The 10,687-nt window shown below is 39.8% G+C and overlaps 1 protein-coding gene across 1 annotated transcript; it reads right to left on the reverse strand.

The window, feature by feature from the left end:
* Positions 1–919: 919 nt before the first annotated feature.
* neurog1 (neurogenin 1) lies at positions 920–2,912 on the reverse strand. The gene is made up of 2 exons (XM_015349759.2): positions 2,568–2,912; positions 920–2,445 (listed from the first exon to the last, which is right to left on the reverse strand). The coding sequence occupies exons 1-2, from the start codon at positions 2,759–2,761 to the stop codon at positions 1,788–1,790; spliced, it is 852 nt and encodes a 283-aa protein (XP_015205245.1). The 5' UTR covers positions 2,762–2,912; the 3' UTR covers positions 920–1,787.
* Positions 2,913–10,687: the final 7,775 nt, after the last annotated feature.

A 10,687-nucleotide genomic window follows, 5' to 3' on the forward strand; every position in this document is an offset into this window, starting at 1 on the left:
CCCATTTAAAGTCTTGAACGATCCTCGGCGAAAGTTAGCCTTTACAAACATTGCAGATATTTTTAAGACCTCCGCCTTTTTTCTTTTTTTTTGTATTTACAATGTTAATTCAATCGATTTGTTCAAATATTTCAAGAGCAGCAAACAGCGCAGTCTGATTCCCCGTGATGTTTAACTTTACACTAAGCTATTTGTCACCGATTTATAAGATGCAAACTAATACTTCTGTCAAAATAATCTGAACAGCCCTCAAATGTGCATGATATGTTTACGATATCATATACAGAGCAATTGTGTGTCCTTTCGTTCAAGAGTCACAAATAGCAACTCCTCATTAATCCTTCTTTCCTGAAGATATTTAACTTTATTGATGGAAAGCAAGCACGGTGAAATGTAGCGAGTGACGTTCAAAGACAATGACTTCACCGCGGTGCCGCGTAATTTGCTGAAGCGACGCGTCAAAAACGCATCCTTGTGAACTGTGCATGAGCTATCCACCTGCCGCTGCCCTGGCTTTCCGTAACCGTCATTTTAGTGACGCATCAAACCTCCTTTGTTTCAAACAGACTCGCAAACAGACGCCAATTGAGTAGTGGCACTTCCATTAATAGGCCAACATCACTACATTATCGATTTACTTTCATACTATTATTTGCAGGTGAATAACATATTTGTGTTTCTGGCTGCTTGGGTTTGAACCTAAAGATCATTTTTAGATGAATATTATGAAAAGAAAATGACAGATGAAGCCTGTATGTGTTTCTCCGTATTCTTTTTTTGCTTACGCTGAACATGAAACTTTGACCAAATCGGCGGCGTCCGGATTTCAGTTATTGTGATTACTTGGTACCAAACCGCGAGAAAAGACAAAGCAACAAAATTGTTTTTAAAAAACGTTATAATTTTATTTGTACAAAAACATGTTGACGCCAGAATTAAAAACTTTGAGGTAAATACATAATAGATCTCTTTATATACAATAAAAATACATTTTCATATGAAAGCAACACGTTGAATAAATTAAAATAAAAGAACTATGAAGCCTGTTGGAAAAGTCCTCATCTGTGGGATTGAGTCTTTCAGTAAGGGAAGACAGCACAGTGTTCTGAGGTCAAAATACATAATGCATGAGGCCGGATCCTTGTCTTTTGAGGGCTTTTCAGTCTATTGTCAGGGCGTTGAAACCGAATTTCCACGCTCGTTTTTCTTCATTATCATTCTACAAATTGTAAAATTGACTTTTCACCTCGGTCCGCAAAAGCAAATCTGTCTTTTCTTCTTTTTAATTCTAATTTTCTTTTAATAGAGGTGGGGGGTCAAGATTTGCAGAGTGGACAGTTGTTGGGTTGTTTTTGTTATCTGTGGTTACTGGAGTTCCAAAAAGTGCAAAAATAAAGCGTGAAAATTAGAAAAGAAGAGACAACGCTTCAGTCCGAGAACTCCCACAGACCTGTTGGTTCTATAGCATTTTTTTTGTAGGTGGATAAACACACGGGCCAATTGCAGTAGCAAAAAGTAAGTGAAATCTGCAGAATACAAATATGAGGGTCTCTACATACAAAACAGTTTGTCGAGGAGTAACGTTTAAGGCAAAGAGTGAAAACGTCTGGGCAAGCTATGGTACCTCTTTCTCAATTCCCTCTACATTATGAAGTAATTAAATGCGTGGAGGGTCAAATTTAGTGTTACAGCCACATCTCTTACTCATTTTCAATGATAACTCTCGTCATTGTTGACATTTTTATGAGGTCACGTGAGCATCAGCCACACCGGGCTTCGCCGGCCGCTCAGTAAATGTTTGTAGCGAAGTTATGATAGCTGTACAGGCTGTCCGCCTGCAGAAATCCGTAGTCCTCCGAAACCGCCGGACTGCTGGGGTTTGAAGTGCAATATGACGGCGAGGACGAGGTGGATGCGCTTGACAGCCAGGAGAAAGCGTCGCTGCCCGGACTCGGCGCATCTGCTACCCGTCCCATTCCAGGAAGCATTAGCGAGGGGTCCCGGGACTTCTCTTGACACTGGTCGGCTATTCTGATGGTCTCGGAAAGGGCCCAGATGTAGTTGTGGGCGAAGCGCAGGGTCTCGATCTTGGTGAGCTTCGTGTCGTCCGGGAAGGCAGGCAGAACGTTCCTCAGCTTGTCCAGGGCGTCGTTGAGATTGTGCATCCTGTTCCTCTCCCGGTCGTTGGCCTTCATCCGCCTGTTCTTCTTCACAACGTGCACGGCGACCTCGCTCTTCCCCCGGCCTCGGCGTTTCTTCTTCTGCTCCGGGGTGGCCGAGTCCTGACAGATAGCAGGTGAGGACGGCTGGTCGAGGGAGGAGGACGGCGAGGCACCGTGAGAACTGCTGCGCGAGTCCTCGTCATCCGTGTGTACGTAGGACAGGTCGCAACTGGAGCTGTCCAAGTCGGAGTACAGGTTTTCCACGGAGGTGCACATGTTTGGTCTGGAAAAAAAAATAAAATAAAAAAACGGTACAGGATTAATATCGAGGCAAAAAAGGGACTAGGGAAAAAGGATGTGTTATGTAGTTGGATGGAAAGAAATTCAAGAGAAACACGGACGTACCTCTTCAAAGTTTTGGGTGACGGGAATGCAGGTTTCTTGGAAGGAGGCAAAATCAAAGAAAAAAAAATAGAAGTTTCTGAGGGAGAAGGCACGCGTCTTGTCTTGATCCTGCTGCAGTCAACTCGTGTGAGCAAGCGAGCTTGGCACACGACTGGCGTCAGATCCCTTATATACCCTGATGAAACAATAGCCATACCTCTTTGGCATTTTTTGTGAAGGATGAATGAATGAGTTGCATCAGGTCTGCCCCGTGCCGCACGACCATCTTATTAGCATAATTTATGCCCGTTGTTTGTTCACCCTGCGAAGCGTGCCTGTAATCACTGCCAGCCAATGGGAGCCCGGAGCCGCTGTCCAGCCACGCGAGCTGCACTGTTGCTATCAGCGCACCGAAGACCAAGCCCACTTAAAGTTAAACCTCAAGAGGAAAATGAAAAGATAAGACGTCGGAAGAACAGAAGTGATTAGCCCCGGAGGCAAAGGCACACTCCAGAGGGTTCGGGGAGGGGGGGGTCTACTCTTTCAGCACCTTACAGTTGGCAAGTGTTAGTAACGGGCATAGAGAAAGTCATTCAAAAAGTTTAAAAAGGTGAACTGTGTGTGCTTCGAGGTTTGCATCCTGGAAAACATTTAATGCAAGCTTTTTTGCTTCCGTTACCTCGTTATCTCTGTAAACCATCCAGACATCAGCGTGCATTGATAAAAAAAAATAGAAATGGGCCAGAGCAACACCAAAACTGCAAGTTTTTTCTGATCATTTTTAAACGACTTTTTTTGTTGTTGTTTTTTTTTTTTTGCCCCAGTTGTGAAGCATTTGTCTTACAAATTCCGGCAAATTTCTTTCCAATAAAATGTCTTTCTTTGATAATATGATAAAACTTTAACATCACTACGCAGTCACAATGAAATCAGTCTATATTTTCTTACATCTTCTTGCGTGTTTAAATATAACTTAAATATAGTTTAAATATAACAAGTGACGCCAGCATTAAGGGCGTCGCTAATCTAATCACATCACAATCAAAGGTATTTTAAGGTGACTATTTCCTTAGATTCAATTTTTTTCCCTTTAAATGTACAACTATATCAATAAGCAATCCTAACGTTTCGAACAAGTATGTTATCTTATTACTACCAATAATGATACACAAATATTATACAAGCAACGACAATATTCAGAGATGCCACACACTAATGCAAAATATTCAGAAGTATGTTTCAAGCATAAGAAACGTTAGCTTTGCTGTTTTATTGAATTTAGATTGTAAGGTGGATAAAACGCAACGGACTAGTGGTTGTTAAAGTCTTCTTAGTTCCTCTTATGCTTAAGCACCATGGTTTAATTCACTATTTATTCACTATTCCCAAGTCATGCTCCAAAAGTCCAAAAGTAGTTAAAATTCAGCACATGACGACGACGAGCATTAAAAACATTAAGCCCTGCACTAGGTAATTTCATTTAGTTAATTTAAAGACATTTTTATGAGACAGCCATACAATTCTCCATTAATTATTCCATTTTCAACATCTCCTTATTCTTTTGACAAAAAAGGGTGGGAGCACTATTTAGAAATAGTTTGGAGAGAGACCTGCAGCGCTTTTCTCCCTATGGTATAATAGTGAGAGTGGGGGACAGTCATTTATAAATAATTACACAATGTTTAGAGTCTTCAGGCATGTATAATATATCAAAGCGATTAGAAGGTGAATTGTTCCATTGTAAACGTCTCCTCTCAGTTCCTTTCAGTTCTATTCGGCTTGTCCTCCGTCCAAACTGCTCCTCCGCGCGCCTTTGTCACTCATTCTTTCTGCTTGTTACAGTCCAATGACATTATTCTTATTCAAATACTCCCAGCGTGAACAACACACAGCGCTTCTGTCGCATTTTTATACTTTCGGTGTTCGACGGTTCTATATTTTCAAGCGTCTTTTCAAAAAAAAAATATTTCATGATTCGACTTGAAAGGAGAACAAGGGCTGGGCTTCGAGCAGCAGGTGATTTCTGAGGGACTGGTTAAAGATTATTTTACATTTGATCGGACGGAGCAGAGCATAAGCCACACTAAGGACGTTACACAATATTGCAATTTACTATGTGTGATTGGGCAGATAGCCCTCTTGCTGCATCTGTAAATGAAGGATACCTAAATCCTTCTGTGAGTCTTTGGCAAATATTTGAAAAGGGAAAGTCCAGCACCTTTTCTCTTCACAAAAGGTTTCGTTTTGAAGTCAGAATGCGCACATTTAAGACCTTCCGCAAAAAATATTTACATATTCTAAGGAGCGGATAACAGGGAGATCAATTTTATTATTACGGCACCAACATGTTAACATTAACATCAAAGACCAGGACCAGCTTGATTGCTTATTTTGGTATTACTCTGGGCATTAGGAGGCTTTCTCGCAGAGCATGCTTATTGGCCTTATAAAGTGATAAAAGTAACAGTTTTACAAGATGGCTGGAGTTCAATTACACAGGCTAGGGGCTGGGCCACCGAAATTGCATCTCGCAGAATAAGCGGTCGGGTGTTCTTCTAGGGGTTGAAAATGCACACTCGTCCTCCACACTTGAGTTGAGTTGCCTGGGAGATCCTGTGATAGGATTAGACACAAGTGCACGAGATGTGATTGCATTTCAATATAGAAGCACGTGAGAAAAAGAAACAATCGACTTGCTCCGAGAAGAGACTAATCCTTGTTAGACAACTTTTTAAAAAGAAGCTATTCGTTTTGCTTTACATTAAAAATAAATGGAATGTATATCTTATTGCTATTGTTTCAATTAAAAAGAAAGCACATTGTCTGGATTTTACTGACATTTCACCTTGATATTCTGCATGCAATAGCTTTTTAAAATAGTAGTTTATCTCATTAATTTATTTTGTACGTCTCATAACAATAGTTTTTCCTTCATTTTTACATACACAAATAAACCTTGATAGGGACTAGTATCATGCTCTCGATCGTTTGTAATCTTTCTTTTGTTCTTATTAAAGACAGAATACACATCTAATACATACGTATAATACATAGGCAGTAGTATAGGTGATTAATCCACAGGAGAGGGCTGGGTGTAGATTTGCATGGCAGGTGCTTGATTCATTTCTGTCCTCGCCTGCGTTAAGCACAGAACAAAATACCCAGGAACAGCCCGCGAAGACGGATTCTGAGAATCGTAATGCCCCCATTGAATCAGAGCAAAGAAAGTGCGTGTGGGGGATATACTTTCTCCAGTCCTGGGCGGTAGATTCCTCAATTTATTTCGTATCTATTTATTTAATTTGATTTAAAATTCAATTTTGCATTCTGCAAAGCATTAATCCCCGGGTATTAATGCGATTACCGCGCGCAAAAGATCTTTGAGTCAGAAAGTCTGATAGGAGTTTTCAGATGTTAATCCCTGGAATAATCCCTTGGTGTTGTAGAAGGCCTGCAGCCACAAGACTTTTTTTTTCTCGTTATTTATTCTTGCTTTTTAAAAAACCTCAAGCAGGGCAGAATAGGGCCATTACTTCTGAATGGTAATTAATTCCTTACTCCAGTGCCTCAATTGTGTCGTGATACAGCTCTCCACAATCTAAAAGCTCCCCTTCATCTTTGTAAAGGCATTAGAAAAAGAAAAAGAAAACAAAGTCCATGCTTACAACGGCGATGGAAACCAACTCTTTTGTAGTTACTAACTACGTGTGTCTCTTAGGTTCTACTTCACAGTTTCACCTCTGCGATTAGACATCCACTTCAATTCTCTATCTTGGTAGAGGATACAGTAGCAGTTCTGCTCTTGATTTATTGCTTTTCTGTAATTTATTTTTAAAAAATCATTATCGCCTGCTCTTGAAGGCTGTTGTTACAATTGAGGGTGCACAATTTACGTGCGTGTAGGCACACAGCGAGGATTCCCAAATAAAGATTTTCACACTTTTCTACGTGTGATGTGAAAAAAAGTGCTATTGATACTGGAAAGGCTCTAGAGCGAACTATACCCACGCCCGTGTACTATGTGACAGGTTCGACGTGACAGCAAAGCACAGTATGACCATAGGAGAATTGGAAACATCTGGCCCACAAGAAGTCGTTGAAATCTTTAACGTGCTTTTTCAGACCAAGATTCAAAGGTGTCTACATCACACGTTGAAACGTTCCCGGAGGCTGATGTCAGAATGCAACAGCTCTTCTCAGAACTTTTCGACTTCTTCAGTTGAGATCGGATAACCTCACGGGCCAATCCACCCTTTAGATTCTCATAGCAAGACAGCTGCTTGTCACACTCTGTTACTTGACACATGGCCGTCAATTAAAATTGGAGCCAATAAAAGTAGCGCAAAACGCTGGCAGATAAACATTATTCACGAATGTCTGAGCAGTTACACTGCCGCTAAAGACAATGCGGAATTCCGTTATGATCTTTCACTATGACGTGTTAAAGAAAACACGTGTTTAAAGAGTCGCTCGACATCTTTCCCTTCTCTTCCATAACTCGGATTGACAGGTGGACCTGGTAGTTTAGCTGTGCTTCTTAAAACCTTTAATTAAGAGCTGTCCAGCGTGCTGAATTTGTGATATTTACTCTTGGATTTTTATAGGATTGCGAGTCTGGTGTACAGGACCTAATAACAAGTAGTAGAAAAAAAAAACGTTTACAAAAAAGGTGAATAAAATAGGTTAAAATTTTAGGTCGATCAAGTTTTGTTTTTAGAAAAAAACAAACTTGAACAGGAACACAATATAATTCATGGACAGGTTCACAAGAAGTAAATTAAAGCTAACACATTTGAATGCATCTATTTTAATTTCTCATTATTATTATGAAGCATTTTGAATTAAATAGCCAATTTAGCTCAGTTTAATTTCCATTTGGTGATTAGTTTTTGCAGGAATTGTATTTTTCTTGATTTAAAAGCTTCTTAACATCCAGTTTAGATACGGCTTAGATATCCAATTCCAAAAAATGTTTAAAAGTGTATGTGATTTCTGCAAGAGACAGTGTACATCACCAAGTCAAGACTCGTAACTTGTAACTGTCTAACTCATAACTCGCATTTAAAGGTCAGTAGATACCATCAAGTTCTCTGCTCTTAAACACCAAAGTTGTATTCCTAATTTGTGGAAATTTACATTTACAGATTTACATTTAATTGTATAACATAATAATCCTTTAGACCATCATTGTCATATTCAGCTGTTACCCATTGTTCTGCTAAATGGTCATTTTCTCTTGTACACAGATTTAAATTTCCATGGGTGTGCCTCCAACCTTAACAACTATCCACAGGACTAAACTATTACAGTACGCACTTAGTAATGCCAGTCATCATGACAACCTGTGCATAAAACGTCCACAGTCCTCAAGAAGTACTTGTACAGACTATCTATGTCTTTTTCTGACGCACAAGCGTCATGTGGATATTGAACTTACAAGGCTTCTGAAGAATGAAATGTTTACCGTACATAGCTAAACTGTCTGACAAATGAATAACACTGGGGTGTCTAAAGTTATTCCTTTATGCTAAAGAATAAGTGCATAACAAAAACTGAAATCTCTACCCAAAGACTGTCAGCCACATTGGTTTATTGTCAATAGTAGTATTAGTGCTAATATTTTGACTTTGACTCTCCACATATTTTTCAGTCTAGGTGCTCCAAGAGAGACTCCACCTAGCCACCTATCAGAATGCTTGAGGTTTCAGAGATGGCATCATGTATAGAAGCTCAAATGAGCCATATGGTTTGGAGTGCAATAACTTGAATCCGGGGCAAACAATAGGGAAATTGAGAAGGGGAAGGAGGTCAGAGCTTGACTCGACGAGACTGCAAAAACTCCTCCTTTCACTCTAATGAAGCTGTTGTCTGAAGAGGTGTGTGTGTGTGTGTGCGGAGGGGGGGCTGGGACGTGATTTGTCATACAATCTGAATCTTTAGGAGGGCAGGAGAAAGACCTCCTCCCCATATGTCCACTTATTTAGCATCTGAAAGCTATGGGTTAAGAGTGTGGGGAGGCAGTGTGTTGAGGTGGTGGTGGGAGGGGGATGATAGTGATGGTGGATTGAGTTAGGGAGGGAGAGGTTGGGTTTTGGGGGATCAGAAATGCATTTTGTTCTGGTTTTGTTTCCAAAATGAAGGATTTTGAGATCTGAAATAAAAAAGATGCATCTCACAGCTATGCAAAAAGATTGTATTTTATAAGTCTGGAAGATCGTATTTCCTCCCATTAAAAAGAGAAATTGGTGAAAGAAGGGGGATTTAGAGATTAGCCATGAAGGGAAAAGTATCACTTTTAATGAACAGCAGAAGCAAGAATTTTGATTTCTTCAAGGAAATACTGTATATATAACTTTCGGGAGAAAAACGTGACAACTGTACCCAGTTAACAGATTTGAAATAGTGTAAACTATATGTCTCTAGAAGATTCAATTAAAACTTGAAAGCCATCTATGAATTTGTATCTATATGTCATCTTTATTTTTGATTACTGTACATTTTATGAACAATGGGGAAATGAGAGAAGTCAAAATAATTATGAACTTAACACAGACCTTAGTTTGCTAAGTAGTTTTGTGCTATATTTGTTTTCCTGTGACAGAAATTAATGACTGGATATGTTTCAAAACTGTACGATTGTTATCTCTCTAAATACAAGTGTTTTCTATTTGGAAGGCTGGTGGTTAGGTGGTGATCAGGTTAACAATATTGAAAGTTTTTGAAATCTAAAATAATTGTACTTTCTCAGAAGGACATGGAAACCAATTCCTTATACAACAACTAACAGAGCATGCAACTACCAGCTGATTCCAAAATCACAATTTTCATATATCAATTCGTTTTTTTTTTAGTTTAGAAATATTTCATGTGCTTTGACCACACTAAATGTTTCTTACTATTAAAGAACCATTCGAAATGGCATGCAGTATAGAAACAAGGTCTTGATACCCCTGCTACCTCAACATCCAGCAAAGAAAGAGGTTCAGAAATGTTTATCATTCTCTGCATTAAAACAAGAATCTCACACTTGTTTTAAACAATCCTCTACTAAAATAGAAACCTCTTGAAAGAATGTGAGAGGACAAAAGAGAGTGGGGGAAACAATGGCACCATTCTTGTATTAGGGGTCTCCTCCAAAAGAGCTGGACCACCACTAATGTAAGGGTACTGACTATCCAACTGCAATTATATCACAACAATAGTAGTGCTACACCAGAGCTCTGTAAAATGTCTACCTCTGTGTTGGCATTAGACTATGGGTATACTCATTCTGCCTTGGGACCAGAAGCAGGTGTAGATTAGAGGGATTGCAGTGTGGAACACTTTACACTGCGCTTGCTTATCGAACTGTCGAATCCTTTATTGAAGCACGTAGCAACTCTTGAGAACAGATTATCCCACAGAATGGTAACCTGGGGAACTGGGGAAGAGAAACACAGACTTGCTTTTCAAGGGTTGTAGTAATTAAAGGAGTGGAGAGCTGATGGGAAGCTTGGCTAGGTTTGATTTCGGTTGTGGACATTAAGCTAGGTTCCACATTCTACTCGAAGGATTTTCTTCCCTTCAAGCACCTGGTTGGCCTGCCAGAGGTGAGCTTTCTATGGCATACACTCTATGGCTTTGTGAACAAAAGAAGGCAAATATCAAGTCACCAAATAGTTAGTAAGGCAGACGGAAAAATATTCTGAAGAAAAAGTTTTCATAGCAGTGAATAATCGGACTCACTGCACATCATCAAAGAAGGTCTTTTGTCCCATCATTATTGTTTGTCTTACTTGCTGAGGTATCTAAATCCACATTAAACAAACTTACTATATGTCCAGAATTTAGCAGTCAGAATCTTGACGAGGTCTTGTGCAAGTGATCACATTACTTCTGTCCTGGAGTCCTTGCACTGGCTTCCTATCAGGTTTCATGTCAACTTTAGAATTCTCATGCTCACCCTGTAAGGCTCTGCATCGCTCAGCACCTCAGTACCTGTCCGAGTTAGTCGTCCTACTCCATCTAGCAACCTTGTAACATCTAATTCTGGTCTCCTATCTGTCCCCAATGACCATCCACACTCTTATGTTGACCCCAAAGCCCTGCAATTCTATCCCCAAGGATATCAGAGACTCACCTTCCCTGAGTGCTTTCAAATC

This window comes from Lepisosteus oculatus, chromosome 11 (assembly GCF_040954835.1).
Source record: "Lepisosteus oculatus isolate fLepOcu1 chromosome 11, fLepOcu1.hap2, whole genome shotgun sequence".
Taxonomy (NCBI): Eukaryota; Metazoa; Chordata; class Actinopteri; order Semionotiformes; family Lepisosteidae; genus Lepisosteus; species Lepisosteus oculatus.

What these genes read in the sequence shown, in the direction of transcription:
- neurog1 (XM_015349759.2), bottom strand. Translation starts at nt 2,761, where the DNA reads ATGGCTATTGTTTCATCAGGGTATATAAGGGATCTGACGCCAGTCGTG. An exon ending in TCACCCAAAACTTTGAAGAG is followed by an intron (nt 2,446 to 2,567) that starts GTACGTCCGTGT and finishes TTTTTTTTCCAG; the next exon opens with ACCAAACATGTGCACCTCCG.